This window comes from Telopea speciosissima, chromosome 9 (genome assembly GCF_018873765.1).
Source record: "Telopea speciosissima isolate NSW1024214 ecotype Mountain lineage chromosome 9, Tspe_v1, whole genome shotgun sequence".
Taxonomy (NCBI): domain Eukaryota; kingdom Viridiplantae; phylum Streptophyta; class Magnoliopsida; order Proteales; family Proteaceae; genus Telopea; species Telopea speciosissima.
Genome location: NC_057924.1, coordinates 3,678,107 through 3,704,957, shown reverse-complemented (window position 1 = coordinate 3,704,957; position 26,851 = coordinate 3,678,107). Strand labels below are relative to the sequence as shown.

The 26,851-nt window shown below is 41.6% G+C and overlaps 3 protein-coding genes and 1 pseudogene across 5 annotated transcripts; 1 reads left to right on the top strand and 3 right to left on the bottom strand.

Annotated features, from left to right (window-relative positions):
- Nucleotides 1-228: 228 nt before the first annotated feature.
- LOC122640436 (1-aminocyclopropane-1-carboxylate oxidase 3) lies at nt 229-1,711 on the bottom strand. 3 transcript variants are annotated; one of them, XM_043833632.1, is made up of 4 exons: nt 1,528-1,711; nt 1,109-1,335; nt 473-935; nt 229-433 (listed from the first exon to the last, which is right to left on the bottom strand). In XM_043833632.1, the coding sequence occupies exons 1-4, from the start codon at nt 1,630-1,632 to the stop codon at nt 269-271; spliced, it is 960 nt and encodes a 319-aa protein (XP_043689567.1). In that variant the 5' UTR covers nt 1,633-1,711; the 3' UTR covers nt 229-268. The 3 variants fall into 3 exon arrangements, with proteins under 3 accessions (XP_043689567.1, XP_043689566.1, XP_043689568.1); XM_043833633.1 differs by having other exon boundaries at nt 346-426; nt 465-935; XM_043833631.1 differs by having other exon boundaries at nt 229-935.
- Nucleotides 1,712-9,871: 8,160 nt separating this feature from the next.
- Nucleotides 9,872-12,002, bottom strand: LOC122641059 (L-type lectin-domain containing receptor kinase IV.1-like). Its single transcript, XM_043834376.1, has one exon. The coding sequence runs from the start codon at nt 11,993-11,995 to the stop codon at nt 9,980-9,982; it is 2,016 nt and encodes a 671-aa protein (XP_043690311.1). The 5' UTR covers nt 11,996-12,002; the 3' UTR covers nt 9,872-9,979.
- A 3,340-nt stretch (nt 12,003-15,342) lies between these two features.
- On the bottom strand, nt 15,343-17,420 carry LOC122641058 (annotated as a pseudogene).
- Nucleotides 17,421-18,145: 725 nt separating this feature from the next.
- On the top strand, nt 18,146-21,569 carry LOC122640241. The gene is made up of 3 exons (XM_043833389.1): nt 18,146-19,013; nt 19,118-20,146; nt 20,230-21,569. Exons 1-3 carry the CDS (start codon nt 18,146-18,148, stop codon nt 21,567-21,569), a joined length of 3,237 nt encoding a protein of 1,078 aa, XP_043689324.1.
- The last annotated feature ends 5,282 nt before the right edge of the window (nt 21,570-26,851 follow it).

Genomic DNA, 26,851 nt, shown 5'->3' with positions numbered 1-26,851 from the left:
AAGGGGGTGGATCCCACCCGAACAGTGTGTTCGATCAGGGGGTGAAATGGTCATGTCAGGCCCCTATGAGAGGAACTGCACAACCGTACTGATCAACGAACCTCAGGGGATACACAACAGTACAACACAATTAACAAATCCACTAAAACTTAGGTTTAGACTATTATAGACTTGAACAAACACCTAACTTCAATTCCATATATTTTTTTTTTTAAAGTGTAGTCTCTGTAAGTAAAAATCATGAATGCATTTGGCAGTAGCAGTGTTCTTAAACGGTGGCAATGGCATCCCCCAAGCTGATGGTTGGTGGCATGGTCTTCATAGCCTCAAACCTGGGTTCCTTGGCCTGGAATTTGAGCCCTGCGTAAAGCTTCATGTAGTCCTCGAACACGAACTTGGGGTACTCAACCTGACTTTGTTGTTCCTCTGCATCTGCATTCACTGCTGCCTGATCTTCCTTACGCTTGGTCACCAATGAAGGTGCTGGGTATATCACAGCATCACTCCCTGGGTTGTAGAACGATGCGATCGACATCCTATTGCCATCCGTTTGAGCAATCACTCTGTGCAGCACACTCTTGTATTTCCCATTCGTAATTACCTCGAGCTGGTCACCGAGGTTGACAACAATGGAATGGCGCATTGGAGGGACATCAATCCATTGGCCGTCCTTGAGAAGCTGGAGGCCACTGACCTTGTCGTCCTGGAAGAGCAGAATGATGCCGCCAGCATCTGTGTGGGCTCGCAGGCCCTTAATTAGCTCTGGCTTAGGGCAGGGCGGGTAGTTGCTGACCTTGGTCCCAAAACTTGGGCCCTTGGATCCATAGAAGGCTTTCTTCAAATACCCTTTCTCCAATCCCAGGTTCTCACATAGAAGGTCTAGCAGTTGCTCTGCCATTTTCTCCAATCCCACCACAAATTCCTTCATCGTCTTCCTGCAAATCAATTCAATTCAGTATTTACTAACAAATTCAATTTGTCTTCTTCAAGAACTGATACTGACATGAACCGTCCGCAACTTGTACAGTGTGTGAAGTGTGACCCCTGTTTTTGAGGAATGAGATGAACAAAAGGAATCTGTATGAGGGTTTTTGTCTTTATAAAGTACCTGTAATCGTCATCAAGATCGGGGATTTCGGATATGTTGGAGGTAGGGAGGTGGCGCACGTAGAAGGTGCTCTCCCAGTCCATGTCGTTAATCTCTGAGTCCACACCTTGGAGGGCCTTGCTTGCCACCAACTCCTTGAACCTCTGCTCCATACACTTCTTGTAATGCTCCTTCGTCATCTTCTCTATCTTGTCCATCAGCTCATGTGTTATCCCATGATTCATCAGCTACATTTACAAATGAATTCACACAAACACACACACACACATCAGACCTCATTAGATACAGAATGAGATTGTATGAGAAAATATACTAAAATAGTGAGAATTTGTGAGAGTCATATGGTTATGGGTCTGGCTATCTTGTACAGTATAAAGTCATGTTAAACCATGAAAGAGAGGACTGAGCAATTCACATACCTCAAAGAAGCCCCAGTTCTCACAAGCATCCTTAATAGACTCCATTGTAGCTCCTCTCTCCTCACCATTCAGCTTCTCCATGTTAATAACCGGAAACGATTCCATCTCTCTCTGTCTTTCTCTGTCTCTCTGCCTCTGCTTCTTTCTCTGTTTTTCTCCTTACAAACTCTTTCTTTCTTTATTTGCGAATGCCTAGGAAGGGCCATTTGGTTGCAATTTATAGGCATTTTTCTACGTTCAATAGTGAGAAAGTTTAGGGGGCTGGGGAGAAGTGGGGTCACCAGTCACCCACCAGTCACCAGTGATTAGTCTCCATTTTTTTACCAATCACATCCGTCCAAAGAAACGTAAAAAATAATAGGAAAAAGAGACTAGTGGAGCACGTATTTGGCCAACGGGGCTGGCGGGCTCTGGACCATCTTCACTTTTCACACACACAATAGAGAGACTCAAAGAGATGGTCTGGTGACTCTGGAGTCTGGTTCATCTCTCTTAATTAGAGTCTTTGGGTCTCTAGCGAGGTGTGGGGCCTGGGCTGGACCATCTTGATGGGTGGAGTCTTCCTTGCTTTTTTGACGAGAAACCAGTCATCACTCATCGTCTGTGTGGCTGCTTCATTCAACCTTTTAAAAGTCTTATCTTTCAAAGCTTTGAGATTTATAAGTTATAACGCAACACCCACGAAGCTACCTCCAACTATAGCAATAGAATATTATTTTGTCTTCATCACTTCTCCGGCTGTACAGTAAGTTAGATGAGATCATTTTCAACTCTTCTGATTTTACTCAATTTGAAAATCTTGGACCACAAGGAGAAACTCGTAACCCAGTTGGAATAAGTTTAACAAAATCCAATCTCTTAATAGTAACAACAAGAAAAAGTCCACTGTCCACAGGCGCCTCTTTAGAACGAAGTGTCCAAGAATCTCCCTCGCTGGACTCTAGTGGATCAATCTGGGTTTTATTAAACCGGATCAGATCAACTGATTCTGGCCGATTCGATTGGAATCGTCTGAGGCCGATCCCAATTTCTTCTGATTAGACTCAGGCTAATTCAGGCTGATTCCAATCTGATGGATTCCTGGTTTTTAACAATTTTGTTTGAATTATTGACTCCGCAATTATAGGGTCATTGAGTGTTTTTTTATTGGCCTTGTTTCTGGTATAGGATAGGTGGCCGACTAGAATGGTTAGGATTGAAGGCAACTATGCAAGGGGGTCATTATAAGGGCCTGTTTGTTTGGCCGAAAAAATTGGGATGGGAAAAAAGGGGTCATCACATGGGCAATTTTTGGGTTCTTTTTGAAGATTATGTTTTGGGAAAAGAGTGAGTTGAAGCAGCACTACCATGGTTTTAAGTATCGGTATCATATCGCTCGTATTGAGCAATACATATCGGTTTTGCTAGTCACCGATATTGATACTGCATTGGTAGTACGGTATGGACAAGGGGTAAATTGGTCAGAAAACTTATTTTTTAAGAAATTTTAAAGGTAATTTTGTCCGATTACAACTGATCCAGGCCGATATGATATCGATATCGTATCGATTTTACGTGCTGCTGATACCCGTTCCAATACCGTGCACTAAAATCATGAGCGCTACCCCTCACAACCTTGAAATTCAAATGCTTTTGTGGGACTATAAAAAGTAATGATGTGAGAATCAAATTGAAACCATTTATTAAAATTGAATCAGATAATTTAAATAGGAATCGATTCTAGTTTAAAAAATGAAATCATTTAGGTTCATAAAATGATTTGGTTGAATTTTGAAGCGACAAATCGACTGTTTCAAGCCGCATAAAAATTGTTAAATTGAGTATTTTGTGAACCAAATGTTCTCGTTTAAAACTGAACCAAACCATTTAATAAACCATTAAGGACTGTTTATGAACTTATTATATCTTCCTCTCATCTTTGTCTTGTGTCTTCGAGTTCTAGAGTCACAAAATAATATTAAAACCATTTACTGAAACTTAAATCATTATCGAAAAACTAAAAGCGTTTGATAAATGGTTTCGGTTTGTCAAATTAGAACCGTTTAATAACAATTCAATTTCAGTTTCTACCTACTACACTTTGAAGCGAATTGAACCGACATGTTTAAACCGAAACCATACCGTTTAACACCCTTAACAAAAAGGATGGATTGAAGGGGTTTTTTCTTAACCATCTTGCATTGGATAGGAAAGGAAATTATACAGTACTGGAATTGGTATTGAGGTTGAAATCGGTTTAAAATGACCTGCCCTGAAAAAACCCGAATCGAATCACCCTTTGCCCATCAGATCCCAATTCCTTAAACCGTGGCGAAAACAAAGGCAAAAGTTCTTATGCTTACAAAGCGAATTTTGATCCTTTGGCCCCTTTAGAGTTTGGCCCTTCCCCTTTAGGTAAAGGGAGACACTTGACCCTTCAATCCTTCCCTTTCTTAGATTTTTGACTGTTTAGAATCACATGCAATGTCTCGAAATAAAGGTTAGACAATAGTCTCTGTGAGCCTTCTTTAGTAATGATTTCTCCCAAGTCACAGATAAAAAATGATCTTGGTAGTCAAAAACAGGTCTGAGAATTAATTTATTAACCGTTTCTTTGTCATGGTTTCGTTTGAGGTTTAAAATGATATATTGTTAGGGAGAAGTGTCTATTAACTAGTGTTGTAGTCTATGCCTATTCACATATTTTTTTTGGGTGTGAAAAAGATGGTATGGTCCCAGCACCAATGTGAGGGCCAATGAGGGAACGCGTAGAGGCATTGAAGAGGGGATTTCATTTTATCTATTTGATTACATGATCCCAACATGAGTGCGGGAGCCAATGAGGGGATGCGTAGGGGATTTCATTTTGTCTGCTTGATCACATGGTCCCAACACTAATGAGGGGACAGGTAGGGGAATTGAATAGAAGATTTCATTTTGTAGGGTGGGGTTGGTCATTATTTCAAGGAAGGCTGTGTTTGGCTGCAAATTGGACGCAACCAGATAATGTTCTTTTTTCTTTTTATTTATTTATTTTTTTTTTTGAAGAGAAAAAAAAAAAAGTTTTATTTTTCTGTGAGACGACGTAGACTATCTCGCTTGCTCAGAGAATTAGAGAACCTTCTCCCTATTGTTGAATTCATGTCGGAATGGAGGAGGGTCAGGAAGGTAGCAAAGTTGGACTCAAAGTAGGCTGCTAGAAATGTATAGTTATCAATTATTAATATTGTCAAATGAAAGATAAATAAAAGTTGAATATTTTGGAGGGAACCTAAACGACAATCAAAATAAAGAAAATATGGAGAAGCCATCATAAGAAAAAAAAATGGTAATCAAATAATGGTAAATTAAAATGATTTCTAATAAGAGTTGGTGGAGAAGATTTATATCATCTCTCATAATTAAATCATATGCTTAAACGTGTATAATATAGGAAAACAAGCAGCCAATGAGGAAAGTGGGGGAGCTTATATCCTTGAAGAAGAATTGTTTTAGTTAGTTTTCATGTGAAAAATGTCTTCATCACAAGTCTGTTCATCAAGAAGAAGAAGAAGAATCATTTATGTCATGGAATTAATTTCTTCTAACCTGATTATACACAAATAAGGAGAGGTAGGTTTAACATTAATATTGGGTTATGGATATTATTAATTAATTTGTGTCTCTAAATTTTTTTTGGGTTGAAATTTGTGTCTCTAAATGAGTGGATGTAATGGGGATGTGGGTACTAGCTAGGAAGAAAAACCCATGTTCTAAATGGAAAACCCATTTCATATATATCTGGACCTACATCCCATGTGACTTTGAACCAAAAACTTGTGGAGGTCATGGATCCCATCCCTCTCTCTCTCATCTTCTAAACGAAAACGCCATTTCATGATATCTGAGGAACATATGCCAGGTACTGTGAACAAGAAACTTGTGGAGCTTATGGATCCCATATCTTTTGCTCTTTCTCTCTCTCTCTCTCTCTCTCTTTCTGTGTGTGTGTATAACAATTAGGGCTGCAATCGGGTCGGGCTGACCCTAATTGGCCCTGATCATGGGAAGGGTGAAGAAAATGCATGAGCTGGAATGGGCCGAGAAGAAAATTATATATCAATTTTACGTAAAATGACGCTATAATAAAATATATTATATCAATTATTATCTTCATATATAATATATTATATAATAAAATGTCGATGACGTTTAAAGTATAATTTAAAACAGGGTTGGGTCGGACCGGGCCAGGCTTAGCCCGAGGCCTTAATCCTAGCCCAACCCGACCCTAACTCAGAGCTAGAAATTTCCAGCCCTGACCCGCTCTCAGGGCCAAAAATCTCAGTTCGGACCCTGTTCAGGCTCAGGATGGGCTAGGGCGGGTTCGGGCCGATAGGGCCAAACTTGCACCCAATAAAGCTTGAAAATTATACGATATGGTATTGACGTATTGTGTATTTGAAATACTTAAGAAAGCTTTAAGTCCAATGTCTGAGCTGGCTTCTTAGATAGAGAAATACGTGGAAGTTACAGGTTCATATAAAACCCCTCGTGGTCTGGTACTAATATGGTCCACTGGTCCAATTCTATAGGTTTTGTAATAACTTCAGTCACAGTCTTCTGTGAATCATTCTCTATTTTCTCGAAAAGTTTGTGACCGATTTTTGAAAATGAGCAACGAAAAGAGATTGATTGACGTGAGAGTGAATAATAATCAATAGTTCTTAAGCAAGAAGAGATCGATACCAAATTGCATTGAAAGAGTAGTACGTACTTGTGTTTGGTGGCCCTAAAGATCATCGGATGAACAGTAAATTGTGAAAATGGAAACAGAGAAAAGTATAATAGGTGAGAGACCTGTACATGGAATCTCAAAGGCTATTTGGGAAGAGGGGGAGCATATGACCCCTACTCGTGCGTGGGGCTAATGAGAACTAATGTGGAAGCATTTTGGGGGATAGGATTTTCGTTTTTCATAGGGATGGGACAGTCATTTCACCCCCACTGTCTTTGAGCGTGAGTAGTACACTCCACCATAGAGAACTTTTGTCCTTTAGAAAATATTAAAACCTAAGGGGTATTTGTGAACCCAAAGGGGAAGAGGATTACTCCAAGTTGACGGCTGCAATTGGGGGCAGTAGAAACAATTCTGCAACCTAAGTTGTAGCAAAAAATTTTTCCATCCTGCACAACTGAGTGCACTGTAGTTATATTGAGTCTTAATCATGGTTTCAAATTTCAGTATCGATTGTATCAACCGGTTTTACTTTCAATTTTAACAAATTTACCTTTACTAAGAACCGTTACACCAATATAGGATCAACCAGGTCTTCACCAATATCAATACGATCAATCCGATACCAATATTTAAAACCATGATCTTAATAGGGATCACAAATATTGCTTCTGATTAATGTCATACAAAGGGATTGGGATTAAACTGAACAATACAACAAGGACAATATTTATTTTTCCCCAGAGTATGGTTGCTTGTTGTAATTAAACTTTTTATAGCTCATTTATTAGTTAGTAATGCTTGTATTAAAATAGTTCAAGATTTGGCAGAATCAGAAATAATAAAGAAGGACGCATCTTGTCATAACCTAAGCGGTTAAACTATTCTCTGATTGACCCATTGTCTCATACCCAAAAGTTCATTAAGTCAGAAAGAAAAACGGTTTTTAAATAACTTAGAGAGTGACTTCTCAAGAGCTAACATTGCCATATACTTTTTTTTTAGATGCAAAGTTTTATACGTTTTTTCAAGTACACATGAAATAAAAGAAAGGATAAAAGTTGTGTACAACACCAACTCAAAAATGAAATTATACATCGCCTCATATATCATTGTTCATGTGAGAGAGTTAATATATATATATATATGTCATAGATGCATTTTCCCTTATTATCATATTCCAAATTAGATTCCTATTCGTCTGAAACTGCACTTGGGCAGTGTAGAGAACCCTCTCCCTAAAAGGATTTAGTCTTCTTTGACGGAAGAAGTGTGTTATATTATTGGGCAAAAAAAAAAAAAAAAATTGTTACAAAATTTTTTTAATCAACTTTGTTCGTAACAAGATTTTCTCAACAAAAAAAGTGAAATTAAATTAAGGGGGAGCGGTCTTTATGGGAGAATGCAAGTATCACGTATGCTTAGCAACCAATGAGAACACACACTGGCATCTCAGGGGTGAAATTTCTGCCTTTCTTGGGGGTTGGAGGGAAATTTCACCCCCAACCCCACCCCACCCCACCCCACCCCAAACCCAAAACCCAAAGGAACATTTTCCCTTTAAATTAATTGTCAAAAGCCCAAAGTTAGGTTTGTTCTTGCAAACCTTTCCACGCCATTCCATTATGGGTTTGATTTCACAACTTGGTATGTATCGAAGAACACCTAAATTTCAAGTTCTTATTTTCTTCAAGAGAAACACGGCTTCAGGACTTCAGTTTTTATTGTATGATGCATCCCCCCACTCCCACTCGAGATTTTAAGGGTCCGAGTCCGAAGAGATCTTTTTATGTCATGCCTATCTTTTATGGTACGTAGCCTGCTAAAATTAGTTGCAAGGGTCGTGTCTGAGGAGGACATGAGCTTGCACCTCAGTTGACTGTAAACTTAAAAGGGAATGTCGTTGACTTTGAAATGGAAAACTATATATATCATTGCCTTGTCAAGATTTGCTTTCTCTTGCCTCCTTTCTCTTCTCCTCATGGGCTGCTGCTCTTCTTCTTGTTCGTCCATTCACACATCTTGTCAATCCCATCTGATTCCTTAAATTATGAAAGATGTGAGGTCTTCTTTCTGAGTTCGGATTTGCTACCCACATGAGACGGGTGATGACAGATCTGAACACTCCATGGGATGTGGGTCTCACACTCCCCACCCATCCCCTTGTTTCTCTTCAGGTTGAGCATCTTAATTTCATTTAGGAGATCATGTCGTAATTGCTGATCTAACGCTCAAAACCATCCATCTTTAGTTGATTTTTCTTTGGTTCTGAAATAATTAGTTAGGTGGCTTAACAATGCTTGTGTACATTTTTCCTTGTATTGTTGGAATATTACTATTCTTTCGGGACAGGTTTAATTTCCTTCAGTCATCCCTTGATCGAGGCATACAGATGGTATCCATAGGGTATCGGGGAACAATAAAAGGGCATTATCGATCCTGTACAATACAGAGTAGACATTTATAACCCTAGATGGGCATACTTTTCAGTGCAAGAAAACTTTCCCCTAAGTCTTTTATATATAATTACCAATACCCTTTCTCAGATGCCTTACCATGACTTAGATATAAATCCTTCTTAATTAATTAAGACTCGAAATGCAGAAATTTCTTTTGAAGGCTCTTCCACAGAGCAGTGTGTGTTGATGCTCTCAAAATTCTCCTCCCTCAGAGAGTGTTTTCTTTTGCTAATGTAAATGTTTCTTGATTGAGGCTTGAAAATATCAAAGATGGTTCAATTTGTGAGATGAAAATCCAGCCCAGGCCCTGTTAGGCTCAGGATGGCTTGGGCTGGTTCAGGAATGGAAATTCTTTCATATGTGAGAACGGATTTTTATCCTCTCAGGTGTGGTGCACTGCCGAGTTCACCTCACTTAAGCATCCAACCGTCTACCTAACACTTGAGAGGACAAAAAGACGTCATTGCCCATGTTTTTATGGTTGGATACTTAAGTGAGGTGCACTGGGTAGTGCATCATACTTGAGAGGATAAAAATCCATGTGAGAACTGCAATAAGCTGTATCATATAGTACAGTTGTTGAACATTTTTTAATGTATGTTGATGGAAATTTATCCTGTCAAGTTCACACTTAAGAATCCAACCGTCCACCCAACACTTGGAAGGATAAAAAGATGCCACTGCCCATGTTTTTACTGTTGGATTCTATGTTGATATGTAATCCAGAGCCCATAATCCACTATGGGTATATATAATATCATATCTCAGCTGGTAAAGCCGATTGACGTGTTTTGTTTGGATCAAGGTATTAGTTTTGTATCCGCCATATTAATATCATGTATATATTGCTCATGCAATAAGCTGTATCATTCGTTTCCAACACATACCTAGTGTTAAATTCCTCGTGTCGTGTGTGTGATTATTGGCTTGTTTCTTCAACACATACCAACATCACAATCCATCTTTCTTGAGGAAGTGAAGCAAGTGTTACAGAAAGGGTGTACCTAGTGCACCAGGCTCCCGCCGCCTGGGAGGGTTATAATGTAAGCAACCTTAACCTCTGTTTTCTCAAAGCAGCTGTTTCCATATTCAAACTGTGACCACTTGATCACAATGGAGCAACCTCACCGGTGCACCAAAGCTTGCTCTCAAAGAAGCAACTGTTACTAATTGATCCTTATGTTCTTGATGGTTCTATAAGATAAACATTATTGGAAGAGGATCAGAACCAAAGCGGGGCTGGTATTTACAGTTAAAAAAAATTGACTACATCAAAACCCAATAGGGTAGGCGAGAATCAACGTCCTCCAGAGAGTGTCCATTCTGAAACAGACGATGATGGAGTCACCAAAAAATCATCAAAGCTTCGGCCATCTACAAATTTTAAACCACTATCACTCAGAGTAAGAGATGAAAGATCTGTTAGAGGAAGTTCTCCCTCCAAATACTGCACGACTTGTCGCATTGTTGGCCTTGCTGTAGGAACCCCATTAGAGCAAAGCAATCCAAGCTTCAACACCAGTTCCATTTCCCCCTCTACATAATTTATTCCCAATTTTGGATCCACTGTGTCAAGAATTGCCCCTTTGCTCCAGCATGAAAATACCCAATCCACCAACACCACATCCTGATCTGCTGATGCTCTTGGATTTATTGGCCTCCTTCCACAAGCAACTTCCAACATAAAAGCCCCGAATGCAAACACGTCTGTGCTCGTGTTGGGCTTGCCGGTTCTTGAAAATTCTGGTGCAAGATAACCCAAAGTTCCAACTACATGTGTTGTTTGAGGTTCAGTTCCATGGTCATACAATCTCGCAAGTCCAAAATCTCCTAATCTTCCATTGAATTCCCTGTCCAATAGAACATTACTGGACTTGACATCTCTGTGAACCACAACCTGCTCCCAACCTTCGTGTAGATAAAACAGAGCAGATGCTACACCTCGAATAATTTGAAACCTCTGACTCCAATTCAGCACCGGCATAGATGGATTGAATAGGAACTTGTCTAGACTTCCGTTGGGCATGCATTCATAAACCAAAAGGAATTCTCCTTTACGCCGGCAATAACCCAAGAGCGTTACTAGGTTTCGATGCCGTAGTTGACCGACGGTAACGATCTCAGCAACAAATTCCCTCATCCCTTGTGTCGATTCATGAGAGATTTTCTTCACTGCAACTTCGATTTTGGAAGTGGGTAATACCCCTCTATACACCCTACCAAAGCCACCAATACCCAGCAGCTCCTTGTGTTTAAACCCCTTAGTGGCCACGTATAAATCTTTATACTTGAACCTATGAGGCCCAAAATCGAGTTCCCATTCTTCATGCACTTCTGCAAAATTTCTCTTCCTTTTAATTATAATTTGGATACCAAAGATGGTCGCCAACACTAAAGCAGCAGCAATTATTGGAAGTACTATGATCAGAATAGGAAGTTTCTGGTTGGTTCGACGTTGTCCTTGTCGAGGAAGCTTGGGAAGTTGGTCGAGATTGAGTTCTTCTGTTTGCCCGTTCAGCTTGAAGCTCCACCCCAACACATAGTGAGATGAGGAAACGTGTCCAGTACAGGATGAGAAACCGAGGAACATGGAGTCCTTCATGACCGGAGAAAGATCGAGAGAAATAGACAAGAGGGGAAGAGCCGGTTTAGAAACATGGATTGGAGCTAATGTGACGTTGAGATGCTTGTGTACACCATCGTAATCAATCCAGACTTGCATGGATTCGCCACTGATGAGGCTTAGGTTCTTGGATTGACCGTCTTTATGGAAATAGGAGGGCGGAGCAGAAGCAACAGATACCAATCCATTGATATCGATACCAACGTGGTTGTCGTTTATATCATTGAACACCAAACTCTGTGCGGTGTCGAGCTCGACTGCGAATATATGATTTTCTGATTTGTTAAGGTTGGAGTCAGAGAAGAGGCCAAGATATTGGCTTGCTTGAACATCAGATGGGAGACCTCTTGTGGGTCCGATGAAAAAGGCCATTCCGTGACCGCCCAATGGGGTGAACTCGGGTACTATGTCAAAGACAAAAGTGGTAGAGAAGGAGAGAGCAACCGCGCCATCTGGTGAGGATGGGTCGAGGAAGTGAATCGGATTAACGTAGAAGGCATGGCCCTGCTGCTGTCGCGTATTGACCTTGGTCAGCATGAGGAGGCCATTAGATGTGATATTGGCTGTACCGTCCAACTGCAAGTCTGCACCTCCAAAACCATTGTAGATGAAACCAACTTCTTCTCCTTGCGAGGCTACCCCAATTCTTGCGAGGAGGAACAAAACCGTAAGCTTGAAAACAGAAAACATGGTATCCGGAATATGGAACTCCCTAATTTCTAAACCCCCCCTTAATTCAAACCTTTTCACATCTGCCTCCTTAACATTGCCTCTTCGAGGTCCTTTAAAATAGTAGTTGCATGAAGCACCATGGTCTCAAGTCAACCTTGGAACAAAGTTGGTGACCCGGTCTACCACTAAACCCACGCTCACGCTCACATAAATGACTGGTCTTGGCCTTTAAGGTACCAATACTTGATCATCCCTGGTGCCAAAACGAGAAAATCTAGATTTTGACAATTAAGGAAAGGTAAAGTGAAATGACTGGTCAGCCATGGAAACCACAACTAATTACATTAAGAAGAAGTGACAGCATTCAGTGGACGTGCAATCAATCAAATAGGTCTTTGACACGAGTCCGATGCGTAGAATCAGTGACGATACAACTACTATGAGGAAGCTACAGGTCCATATATGATTCCTCCGGTTCATGGTCTACTAAAAAAATATAGTCCACTGGTCCAATTCTTATTCGTAACTTCAGTTAGTCTTCTGTAAAGGGGTCATCACTCCTTATTCCATACGTTCTCGCAAAATTTGAGACCGATTTCTGAAAACGAGTGACAAGGAATATATTGCCGTGCGCCACTTTGGTAAACGAGTGACAACAAATATATTGCCGTGCGCCACTTTGGTCTGACTTTTAATAGACAAGGGAAAGCTGGTAGAACAAAAGAAACTAAGGTGACCTGGGGGTTGGTGGGACTGGGAACAAGAAAGGAGAGATTTCTTAAGAAAGAAGGGAGATTACTTGGTGGGCCTACCATGGTTCTAAGGAAAAGTTTCAACTTTGTATTTTTTTCCACAAAGACATACCACATATAACTATGATGGAACCCAAGCCCATCTCAGTTTAATATCTCAAGCCTTATTGTAGCCCAAAATCAAGTGGATGTAAGACTCCAGGACTTACCGGCAAAGATTTGGCCTGGAAAAGGCCGGTTTAGTTTGTCCCACCCTCAGGTCCTGCCCTTGTTTGCTGGGCTCCGGCTTACTTTCTCCAACCCATACTCGTTGGCTAGAAAATCAAAGGCCCATACTATTTATCATGTATATAGATGTGATTAAAAAAATAAAAACCCATTTATCCGAACTAACAAGTAAAACTATAAGAGTGTAATTGGTGATCTATTTCAATCACATCGTCCACTATGTATAAGTTTTCTATTGATTGTTCAATAGATCATTCTCCCAACTTTTGATAGTTTGGCATTTTTTATTGAGTTCATGTTTTGTTTATTTTTTCACTAGCAATTCAAACTTATTTTAGAATTGGGCATCATACCCTTCTCTTTTAAAATTTTATGAGTATGCCAAACTAGGTGACGGCCTGGAGACTAAACTGAACTACAATGATAGAAAAAACATGTCTAATGGAGAGAGTTCCAGATTCAAGCATGACAAAACATAAAAAAGGTAAGTCCTTCCATTAAAATAGCTCATTTGGGATCTCTGTTTCTGTTTATAATACTCCCCTAATAAACACTAAGATTGGTTTTTTCTTCATCCGTTACCGTCTCTTGGGAGCCAAAATTATCACAAAAACTAATTCTCTTAAGGAATAAAACAGCAAGAATTAGAGAGATTGAGAATCGCATAGATAGAAAGAGAAAAGAGTTCTTAAGGAATAAAACAGCAAAAATTAGAGAGATTGAGAATCGCATAGATAGAAAGAGAAAAGAGGAAATCTCAAACCTGATTTCTAGCAGAACCGCCGGCTATGGGGAAGGTTGGTTTCTGCAGGACCAGTCAAGTTCACCGTTGCAAACTTGTAAGAGAAATGTGTGAGTCAAACTTATACAATGTTGGATTGTGATAGACCCATCAAACCAAATGATTCTGCTTCCTAGGTGTTTCCCCCAAATTTTTTCGGTTTGGAAACCGTTGCTGGATGAGGAAACTATTCCATAAAGTGAATTGAATCAAAGCGTGGGTTCTACCAGTACCTTGGTAATCCAAGGACTTTTCAAAATGCATAGATTGCAATGCCAAAAAGAAGAAGATGAAATCAAATTACTTACTTCATAGAACACATTTGTTGAAGTCATTACAATTCTGTCAAATCTGAAACTGATGAGGCTTACAACTTGGAATTTACACTACCACTATTCTACGACCAAATTGCGAACAACATAGAAACAAATTTGTTGAAGTTTTCATAACTCTCCCAGCCATGAACTGTTGAAGCTTGCAACTTGATGATAATGGATGTCTTTTGAAGCAAGCCAAAAAACATGTTGATGGGTGGAAATCTACATTACACTACTCCTAAGATAAAAGAAACTAACTGATAAAAGAAAAGACTTGTTTGATTTGATTTGTGGATCCCTTCTTTTGTTTTGATTTTTTCCTTTTATAGGCATCCTCAGGTGGTTTCTGTAGTTACCAGGTAGTTTCATAATTACCCACTTCTTTGAGAGGTAGTTTCACAACTACCCACTTCTTTGAGAGCTTTTTGTAACCACTTTGCTGATCGTTTATCCGTCATTAATCGTTTTTTGACCGTTTCTGACCGAACTGACCGTTTTCGATCATTGACTGTTTTTCTAATTGTTTTTGGTCATTGACCGTTTCTGACCGTTTTCGATCATTGACCATTTTCTGTTTGACTGCTTCTGACTGTTTTCAGTCACTGACCGTTTTTCGATCACTTACTAACAAGTCAGTCTTGACATAAGTAGATTTCGGTCTATTTGTCTATTGATCGAAATAGTCTGAAAATAGGGTGTAAAAACTAGGGTAATTGCTTATTTCGTTTTAACTTCAGAATCTGATGTGAAAGGCATATCTAAAGCTGCAATAATTTACAATATCATGAGTTTGGGTAGATGCTCTCTCTCCCCTCTCTCTCTCTCTCTCTCTCACTCTCTCTCTCGCTCCTCTTCCTTTTAGAAGCTTTCTGGTCGAGTTGCATAAGTCGTAAGCAAAGATGGAGAGGTCGAGTTGCAAAGGTCGTCGTTCTTGCTAAGATGAGTTGAGAAGATGAGACAGCCTTTGTGATTTAGGGCTACTCTTACACATTTTATGTTTCAGAGGGCAAATTCCATTATTGCCCCTCGTTAACTTAAGTCGAAAGCTGTTTATCTGAAAATTGGTAGAAATGTTTCTACCAAGTGAGAAACACCAATTTGGTGTTTTGCAAATGTGTACTAAAAGTGTGCCAAGTGCCCGGTTTATTTCAAAAAAAAAAAAAAAAATTAAACCTAACATACCATACAGATTTAGGGCTACTCCTACATATTCTGTTAAAAACAAAAGAAAACCCGGAAAAACACTAAAAACGCTTAAAATGAACGTTACCATACAGAGCCTTGGTGACTACAATAAAATACAATAGGGTTAGAATCAACGTCCTCCGGAGAGTATCCATTCTGAAACAGACGGTGATGGACGCACCACAAACTCATCAAAGCCTTCCCCGTCCACAAGTGTTACACCATTAGCACTCAGACTAAGAGATGATGACAGATCTGGTAGAGGAAGTTCTCCCTCCAAATACTGCATAACTTGTCGCATTGTTGGCCTTTCTGTTGGAACCCAATTGGAGCAAAGCAATCCAAGCCTCAACACCACCTTCATTTCCTTCTCTTCATAATTCATTCTCAATTTTGGATCCACAACCTCAAGAATTGCCCCTCTGCTCCAGCTAGAGAACACCCAATCCACCAACACCACATCCTGATCTGCTGATGCTCTTGGATTTATTGGCCTCCTTCCACAAGCAACCTCTAACATAAAAGTCCCGAATGCAAACACATCTGTGCTAGTGTTGGCTTTGCCGGTTCTTGAAAGTTCAGGTGCAAGATAACCCAGGTGTCCCAGCCACATGTGTTGTTTGAGGTTCAGCTCCATGGCCATACAATCTCGCAAGTCCAAAATCTCCTAATCTTGCATTGAATTCTCCATCCAATAGAATATTACTGGACTTGACATCTCTGTGAACCACTACCTGCTCCCATTCTTCGTGCAGATAAAACAGAGCAGATGCTACTCCTCGAATAATTTGAAACCTCCGACTCCAATTCAGCACCAGCATTGATGGATCGAAGAGGTATTTGTCTAGACTTCCGTTGGGCATGCATTCATAAACCAAAAGTAGTTCTCCTTTACGCCGGCAATACCCCAAAAGCGTTACTAAGTTCCGATGCCGTAGTTGACCCACGGTAACGATCTCAGCAACAAATGCCCTCATCCCCTGTCTTGATTCATTTGAGATTTTCTTCACTGCAACTTCGATTTTGGAGGTGGGTAATACCCCTCTATACACCCTACCAAAGCCGCCAATACCCAGGAGGTCCTTGTGCTTAAAACCCTTAGTGGCCATGTACAGATCTTTATAGTTGAACCTATGAGGCCCATAATCGAGTTCCCATTCTTCAAGCAATTCTGCAAATTTTCTCTTCCTATTTAACATAATAAGGATGCCAAAGATCGTCGCCAACACTAAAGCAGCACCAATTACAGGAAGCCCGATAAATAGAATAAGCGTTTTCTGGTGAAACTGATTGGGTCCTTGTTGGGGGAGCGTGGGAAGTTGGGTAAGATTGAGTTTTTCTGCTGACCCATTCAGCTTGAAGCTCCATCCCAACACATAGTGGGATGCAGAAAGGAGACCAGTCGAGGATGAGAAACCGACGAACATGGGATCCTTCATGACCGGAGTAAGATCGGTAGAAAGAGACAAGAGAGGAAGAGCCGGTTTAGAAACACTGATCGGAGCTAATGTGACATTGAGCTGCTTGTGTATACCATCGTAATCAACCCAGACTTGCATGTAGTCGCCACTGATGAGGCTTAGGTTCTTGCACCGACCGTCCTTGTCGAAATAGGAAGCCGGAGCGGAAGCAACAGACACCAATCCATTGATATCAATACCAACGTGGTTGTCATTGATATCATTGAACAGAAAGTTCTGGAAGATGTCAAGCTCGATTGCCAATATATGATTGTTTGAATTGCTACGGTTGTTGTACTCGGCGAAGAGGCCAAGAAATATTGGAAGAACATCAGATGGGAGACATCTTGTGGGTGCGATGACAAAGGCCATTCCATGGCCGCTGAATTTGAGGTACTCAGGGACTATGGCAAAGACAAAAGTGGTAGAGAAGGAGAGAGCAGCAGCAGCAGCGCCACCTGATGAGGAGGATGAGTCGAGGAAGTGAATCGGGCTACGGTTGAAGAGATGGCCCTTCTGTCGCTTGGTGGCTGCATTGGTAAGCATGAGGATGCCATTGGATGTGATTTTGGCTATGCCGTCCAGCTGCACGTCAGCACCTCCGAATCCATTATAGGTGAAACTAACTTCTCCTCCTCCTCCTGAGGCTGCTGTCCCAATTCTTGTTAAGAAGAACAAAATCGTTAGCTTGATAACGAAAAACATGGCATCCGGATTCTAGAAATCTAATTCCCCCCACCCCCAAACCCCCCACTCCCAACTAATGAAAAAAATTGTCGCTTCTCATTGCGTCTTTCTTGATCCTTTTGAGTTGCAGTAAACCTCCCGCACACAGAATGACTGACCAGCCATGGCGCGCAACCATTCATTCCCTCGTCAAATTAAGAGAGATGTCAGGATAATTGGAAATTACGAGGAAGTGACAGAAATCAATGGTCAGTCAATCAAGCGGCAGTCAAAGTGATGCAGCAACGACTATAGAGGACCAGGTGGAGGCACGCCAGAGCCACCCCAAGCAGCTTCGGCGCTCCAAGAAGGTCCAAGTGAGGCTGTCCAAGCGTTGACACACTGGTGGAGCAGCAGCTCGTCAGCCTTGGATTTCTATTTTATAAAGATATCACCACTTATTATATTCTCCATTATGCTATATTATACTTTCCATTATCTAGACTTTCCATTATCTTATTTCCTAAATTAGTGGATTGCAATCCCCTGGACTCAATGCTATGTAATTCGTCAACTTTGAGATGGAATGGAATTATTGAATTGATTATTGGATTGAAGACCTTGTCTCTCTCATGGAGATAATCTCCATTAACGAACCTTGAAGAGTTCTTATCAAGCCTAGAAGAGCTTACCCCGGTGATCTAGAAGAATCACCCACCTTCTTCTCTGTCGATCCTGCATTATTTGGTATCAAAGCTGACGAGAAGCAAGGTTATTTCATGGCACCGAAGAATCGTGGTGGTCGCACAGCTTGGGTGGAAGATGTACAAGCGCGAGACGACGATGCCCGGGTAGAGGCAGCGTTGCTTCGGTGCCAAGTAACAGAGTTGACCTGCGAGTTGGAGCGATTGCGCACCGCGTCTCAACGCACCAACAACGTCGAGGAGTTCGGCAACGACGTCGAAGAGGCTGATGGCGTTCACTCATCTTCATTTGAAGATCTTCGCCATGTGAGTGGTAGGGGCCGGGGTCCCCGAGCACGATCCTTGCGGCCTTTGCAGCCCCAACCCGAGCGGGAACCGGACTGGAATCGCAAGTTGAAGGGTGATATACTAGATTTCACGGGTAAGGAAACACCTGACGAAGTGGTGGATTGGTTATCTCTCGTCAACGAAGTATTTGAACATTGCGAAGTTCCAGAGAACAAGCGCGTAGGCCTTATAGTGATGCGATTGCGTGGTAAGGCCATTGCGTGGTGGCACCGAGAAAAGCAGACCCGCCACAGTGAAGGGAAGGCTCCTATTACCCAATGGCGTCGATTAGAGGAGAAACTTCGCAAACATTTTCTCCATAATCACTACAAGAGAGAGTTGTATCAGCGATACCAGAACTTACGTCAAGACAACCGCACTGTGGACGAGTATACCAGCGAGTTCAATGAGCTGTTGACTCACAACAACACTGGGGAGTCGGAAGACATGCTGGTTAGTAAATATCTGGGTGGTCTGCAACCCCAAATTCAGAAGGTTCTAGAGGTTCTTGACATCTGGGATCTGGGTGATGCACATCAGCGTGCAACCAAGGTTGAGAAATCGCAACAAAGGAAGCAGCCCTCCACCGCATCCAACCCATGTTTTGCAACCAAGGGTGTGGGTGCCTACAACCCTTTGTTTCGCTCCACAGCAGCGGCCCAAGCCATGTCCAAAACGCCCCAACCTGCTTCAACACCAATGGCTATATAGCCTACTCAGGCAGCACCCCCTCTCTCCCTGCGCAACAACCGTCGTCTACTACCCGGTGCTACGCATGTGGTGAGTTGGGTCACCATGCTACTAACTACCGCGCAGTCAAAAATCGGCTGGCTGGAAAGGGGTTGCTACTGGAGATTGACCCTGATGACTATGGCGATGGCAATGTTGGCGACCATTTTGAGGACCTGCTTTATGACAGCTCAAGGGTTCTCGAAGGGGAGGAAGTGCTCCACGCAGATGTTGGTGAATTCCTAATGATGAGGAAGATTTTTCTCACTCCACGACATGACCAAGGCGATCACTGGCTTCACAACAATATTTTTCATTCGGCTTGCACGGTCGCAGGCAAGGTGTGTCAGTTAATAATTGACTCAGGGTGTTGTGAGAATGTGATTTCAGAGGCAGCAGTCAAGAAGTTGCAGCTAGAGCAGCAAGATCATCCTCACCCCTACAAAATGACATGGCTGAAAAAGGGTATAGAGGTAATAGTATCGAAATGCTGCCTTGTGACGCTTTCCATTGCTTCTACCTATTTTGATAAGATTTGGTGTGACGTTCTCCCTATGGATGCTAGCCATATTATTCTTGGTCGCCCTTGGCAGTTTGACAGTAAGACCTTGCATGATGGTTACAAGAATACTTATTCTTTTATTTATAATGGCAAGAAGATGGTGTTAGCCCCATCCAAGGACCCAATCAAGACTTCAATGGCTGATTTGGGTTCGGCAAATTTACTTACACTGAGAGACCTGCGCAGTGCTATAACTGATGTGGATGTAGTATATGTTTTATTGCATAAATCAGCAGAAGGGAACACTCCCACTATTCCTGACAGGGTGAAACCTCTACTAGCTGAGTTTCATGATGTTTTTCCTACTGACCTACTTATCGGTCTTCCCCCCATGCGGGACATCCAACATCAGATCGATTTGATCCCTGGTGCACCAGTGTCGAATTTACCTCATTACCGGATGAGCTCGGCTGAGCATGCGGAGTTGCACCGCCAGGTACCTGAGTTGATGAGTCGAGGTTTCATTCGTGAAAGCCTTAGCCCGTGTGCGGTGCCTGCCCTGTTAGTGCCTAAAAAAATGGCACTTGGAGAATGTGTGTAGATAGCAGGGCAATCAATAAAATCACTGTCAAGTACCGTTTCCCTATCCCCCGCCTTGACGATCTCCTGGACCAACTCACAGGTGCTACCATTTTTTCGAAGTTGGCTTTAAAGAGTGGGTATCACCAGATCCGGATTCATCTTGGGGATGAGTGGAAGACTGCGTTTAAGACGCGTGATGGTTTATTTGAATGGCTGGTTATGCCCTTCGGGCTATCCAATGCCCCTTCTACATTTATGAGATTTATGACCCAAATCTTGAAGCCATTTTTGGGGCATTTTGCGGTGGTTTATTTTGACGACATACTAATTTTTAGTAAGACAATTGAGCAGCATATGCAGCACCTGACGGCCATTTTATTTGTCTTACGAAAGGAGTGTTTATTTGCAGCAGCCGAGAAGTGTTATTTTATGGTACCCAAAATTTTATTTTTGGGATTTGTTATTTCTGGTGAAGGTATTATGGTAGATGATGCAAAAATTCAGGTGATCAAGGACTGGCCTACGCCCACTTCTATTTTTTATGTTCATAGTTTCCATGGGCTTGAATCTTTTTATCGCCGCTTTATTGCTCATTTTAGTTCTATTGCTGCCCCATTGACTGCTTGCATGAAAAAGGGGGTGTTTGAGTGGACCGATGTAGCCCAACAGAGTTTTGATCTCTTGAAGGAAAAGCTTACTGCAGCCCCATTACTTGCCCTACCGAATTTTGATCTTGTGTTTGAAGTTCATTATGATGCTTCAGGTACAGGTATCGGTGCAGTTCTTAGTCAAGGTGGGCGTCCTGTTGCATTTCTTAGTGAAAAACTCAGTGGTGCTAAGTTGCGCTACAGTACTTATGATCTGGAATTCTATGTTCTTGTGCGCACTCTTGAGCATTGGCGTTCCTACCTGTTGCATCGAGAATTTGTTCTCTACACTGATCACGAAGCATTGAAGCACCTTGCAGGCCAGCACAAGCTCAATTCTAGGCGTGCTAAGTGGGCTGAGTTCCTACAAGAGTTCACCTTCCACATCAAACACAAGGCTGGTTCTCAAAACCAAGTAGCGGAAGCCCTTAGTCGGAAACGCAGCCTCCTTTCCACAATGTGCACGACCACTTTGGGGTTCGATTCTTTTCACGAACTTTATAAAGATGACCTCTATTTCTCCAGATTTGTGGATGAGGCACAGGTTACAGGTGGTACGGTCTATAATTTTGTGGATGGATTTTTATTCAAGGGTACTCGGTTGTGCATACCGGACTGCTCCCTCCGCTTGAACATCATTGCAAATGCTCATAATGAAGGACATTTTGGCCGTGACAAGACCTTGCAGTTGGTGGCGTCACGATATTTTTGACCTAATATGACAAGAGATGTGCAGCGTTTTGTGCAGTGATGCCAGGTGTGCCAGACTTCGAAGGGGCAAGCAACCAATGCCGGTTTGTATTTGCCGTTGCCGATTCCCAAGGCCCCTTGGGAGGACATCTCTATGGATTTTGTGCTTGGTTTACCTCGTTCTCAGCGGGGCATGGATTCGGTGTTTGTTGTGGTTGACCGATTCTCGAAAATGGCCCATTTTATTCCTTGTCGGAAAACAATGGATGCCTCTCGTATTGCAGATCTTTTCTTTCAAGAAGTTTATAAGATTCATGGTTTACCACGCACCATCACATCTGACCGGGATACTAAATTCCTCAGCCATTTCTGGCGGCAATTGTGGAAGCTTATTGGAACATCTCTGCAGTTTAATTCAGTGTTCCACCCCCAAACCCACGGGCAAACGGAGGTTGTTAACCGTTCTTTGGGGAATATCTTGCGTAGTTTGATTGAAGATAATCCACGCTCATGGGAGCATCATTTATCACTGGGCGAATTTACGTTCAACTGTTCTGTCAACCGGTCCACTGAGCTTAGTCCTTTCATGATCGTGTACAGGCGCCAACCTATCACAACATTGGATTTGGTGCCTATTCCATTTCCAGCCAAGCCCCTTGTACAGGTCGAAGAAATAGCGGACCAGCTGCGTCGTATCCATGAAGAAGTGCACCACAAGCTGGAGTCCAACACCGCCGCCTACAAGCAGCATGTTGATATGCGGAGTCGAGAAGTGATCTTCCATCCCGGTGACTATGTATGGGCTTTCCTCCCTCCTGAGCGGCAACCCACAGGCAGCTATGGGAAGCTTAATGATCGCAAGATTGGGCCTTTGGAGGTGCTGGAACGCCTCAACGACAACGCCTACCGCCTGAAGCTTCCATCACATATGGGCACCTACCGTGTTCAATGTGCGCCACTTGACACCCTACTTGGGCGACTCTTCTGATGATGGATCCCCGAATTCGAGGGTGAATTCTTTTCAACCTGGGGGGAATGACGCAGCAACGACTATAGAGGACCAGGTGGAGGCAAGCCAGAGCCACCCCAAGCAGCTTCGGCGCTCCAAGAGGTCCAAGTGAGGCTGTCCAAGCGTTGACACACTAGTGGAGCAGCAGCTCGTCAGCCTTGGTTTCCTATTTTATAAAGATATTACCACTTATTATATTCTCCATTATGCTATATTATACTTTCCATTATAGCTATTACTATATTATACTTTCCATTATCTAGACTTTCCATTATCTTATTTCCTAAATTAGTGGATTGCAATCCCGTGGATTCAATGCTATGTAATTCGTCAACTTTGAGATGGAATGGAATTATGGAACTAGCCAGTTCGAGTTTGGGTAGTACAAAAATAACCAAAACAGTACCCCCACCCTTATTCGGTTGCCGTGGGCGATTCCAAGGATCGACGGTGATGAAGACTCATTCGAATCTTCAGTCTCCATGAAATCCTTTGTCCCCAATTTTGTCCCTGTTCTCTCTCTCTCTTTCTCTCTCTCCATCCCAGTAGAGCTTCTCCCACTCCCTCCGGCAATGGCTGACTCTGGTTCAGGTGTCGGTGCATGTGGAGATTTTGGTGGATCAGATTCAGGTGAAGCAATCTCAAGCACAACCTATTTGTGAGGATCGACAATGAGAGGCAGGGCAGCAGTGGGCGTGCAACAATAAATCCCCATGTTTCTCTTTCTTAAAAGGTGAGGATTTCGTTGGGCAGTGGTGGCATTTGAAGCATTTCGTACCCAAAAGCGCAATGCAGATTGATTTGTTTCTCGGACAATCGAACTGGGGGAGGGACATTGAGAACTCTCAAATAGTTTCTCTCTCCATTTCCATCTTTGCTGAAAACTTAGGTTGGCATCTAGGTTTATTTGTCCGCATAAGTAGCCGATTTTGATTCCAGAACCTGCTAATATTCAGTTTTGTATTTACTTACGTTTCTGGTTTCTCTGTTTCTCACTTTTGGGTTCTCTTTCCTTCTCCTCTTCCCCCTTTACCACTGTTCATATACTTGGTTTTTTGTTCTCATAGACAAAACTCAAATAACCATTTACTTTATATCCGAGGATTCTGGTTATTTCCTGAATCTTCTACATCTAGATTCTTCATTTTCATTTTTATGCATCTGGGTCATCTATTTTCCTTTTTCATTCTTCTATCTTATCGCTATTGGTGTTTGGGTAACCAACTTTGAAGCTCCCAAGTTTTTGAGATTTCCTCGGGTTTGGTCTCTCACGACAGGCATGAAGGGTTCCTTCTACATTTTAACGGACAAAGAAATATTGTAAGAATAGACAAACGATATCGAGTTGACCGGAAAAGAGAGGCAAGAGAAGCAAAGAGGGTTGGACTGAGAATGCGGTTATGAAGACCGACTATTACAATGAGTCTTCATCGTCGTCGATCAATGGAATCACCCACCGGCAACCGGATAACGGTGGGATACTGTTTTGGTTATTTTTGTAATACCCAAACTCCAACGAACTAGTTAGTTCCATTAACATAAACATTGGGTGGTTAAATTTGTAAACCAAAACCCAATGTTAGCTAATCTGGTATGAAAAGTACTCCCGTGGCCTGGCATAAGCTCACCAGCTACACAGGAATCAGAATTGGGTCAAATTGTTCTTTCAGAATTGAACATTGATACGTTAATTACAACATACATGTCACTGATTTTCCACTCAATCAGGATTCATATTTAAGGTTGTGTTTGGTTGAATAGAAATGGATAGAAAATAAATGAAAAGAAGAAAAAAAATCTTTCATAAAAAAGATAAGAAAAGAAAATAACAATTTCGCGTTGTTTGTTTCTTGCCTATTGGTTCTCGCTTCTAACTTTTATCTTTCCGGCTGATTTCAGAATTGGGTCAAATTGTTCTTTCAGAATTGAACATTGATACGTTAATTACAACATACATGTCACTGATTTTCCATTCAATCAGGATTCATATTTAAGGTTGTGTTTGGTTGAATGAAAATGGATAGAAAATAAATGAAAAGAAGAAAAAAATCTTTCATAAAAAAAATAAGAAAAGAAAATAACAATTTTGCGTTGTTTGTTTCTTGCCTATTGGATCTCGCTTCTTTCTTTTATCTTTCCGGCTGATTTCAAATTGGGAAAAATCGCTCTCAACCTAACTTTCCATCCTAAAAGCTACCAAGTAGGGCTTCGCGAATGAAGTTAGAAATATAATATAATGGTCATAGCGTTGGTTTTTGCTCAGACCGACCCGAGGCCGAGTATTTCTATTCTCTCTTCTCGTTCTCTTCCTGTCTGATCTGCTGCCCTCAATATCTCTTCAGGTGCCCATTCCATCAGCCGCGTTCTTATGCTTCTCGCACCGCACTAGCAGTACGGGCATGTTGTTGGGCGGCTTTTTTTATAGGGAGAACTTGAGCTTCTCGTCGGTGATGCCGCCAAGGAGAGCTGCAAACTCCAATTGTAGGATCGAGGTTTCCCTATAAAATAACTCCACCAAATGTATTAGGCATTTGACCACATAGATTATGTAAGATGTGAGAGAGATGGCTTGAACCCAAGACCTTTTGATAGTAAATGATTTTTATATAACACAAACTGCCAAATGTACTATGCATTTATTTATAAATTAATAAAAAAAATTTAAATTAAATACGTCTAGTTGCACTGCACTAAACTCCACAAGGAGTCAAGTCAACTTCGGATACCAATCACTAAACCAACCCCACCCCCACACGCTGGAGAATTGGAAATTACTAAAAGAAAAATTACTAAATCCTCAGTCAATCAAAGCGGTCGTATAAGTCAACATATATGTCTCTTAGTGGACCCATTTCTAATCTCCACAATCAGAATGAGAGAGATAGATAGATTGTTATCACCACCCCTCAGTCCATGCATGACAGGTTTGACATCATCGTGGGGTGAGCCTCTAACTCAAAACAGAATCAATTAATTTAGGGAACAAATGGTTTCACATTTTTAAACCAAAACTGAAACGTTTGGTTAACAAGTTATTGTTTCATGAATGTTTATCCTCTTAGATTTTCTGTCTGGTCAGGTGCTCAGGTTCCTCTCACGGAGAGGTTGAAAAGACGACCTAATGCTATCAAGGTAGTGTGTTCGGACAGGGGATGAGGTCATCATTTCCACCCCTCTTATAAGAGGAACCTGAACACTTGGCCGGACAAGGAACCTGAGAGGAGAACGATTGTCCGGTTCACAATTGACTCCCTTAAGTGTAAGTTAATAGATACATAGACCATCTGGTTCTACCTAAAAAAATTTAATAATAAGAACATATATAGGTTAAAATTAAGTTGCACTTCTCTTATTATTGGAAGAGGATCACAATTCTACCAAAACAAAAAAAAAAGGAAAAAGGAAGAGGATCACAATTAACAACTAAGGGGTATATGAAACGAACTTCTCCTCCTTGCGAGGCTGCTTCAAATCTAGCGAAGAGGAGCAAAACCCGAAGCTTGAAAACGGAAAACATGGGATACGGATCCTGATATCCAAACATAACTCCTCCCTTAAAACTCTCGGTTGCTCCTCCTTTAGTTATCGTCTTCTTTTCCTTTATTTTGCCAGTTACTTGAACTAAACCATTACCACACCCAATTCATCTCACAGCGTCATGGGGAATTGGGGATGTGGAGACTACCTTTAGGTTATGGGGATCACAACCATGGATGGTGTGAGATGGGTTGGGAGTACTTACCTGCAGGGGAGAGGAACCTGATTCAAAGCCCAGGGCTCCAGTCAACGTAGGTAATGAATTGGAGAATCGATTGACCATTCAATCATTAAATCCCACACGCAAAGAAATGACTGGTCAATCAATCAAGGCACCAAAGAATTATGATGAATTTGGGGGCGGCGAGACTAAGCAGACTTAGTCGATGATTTCTCACACTAATCGTCGATTCATTTCACATTGAAAGCGGAGACTTCAATTCGATCCTCCCTCTATCATACAAAGTTTACAAGTTCCCATTATTACCTTGGGAGTGTAACTGATAAGGTCAGAGAGAGAAACTTGTCTTCAAAAGATTGTTTTTTTTTTTTTTTTTTCCATGATAAGAAAAGAAAACATAAAGCAAAGAGGGTTAGACAGCCAACAGTTCAGACCCTGAGCAAGCGTTTCTAGCCATATTTTTAGCTAAAGTTAGACACACCCCATCACCACACATAGGATAAATTACATCTTGAATTCGAGTAGAAATATAAAGGAAGTCTTTAAACAGAAACCATGGTCATGCGCATTTGGTTGG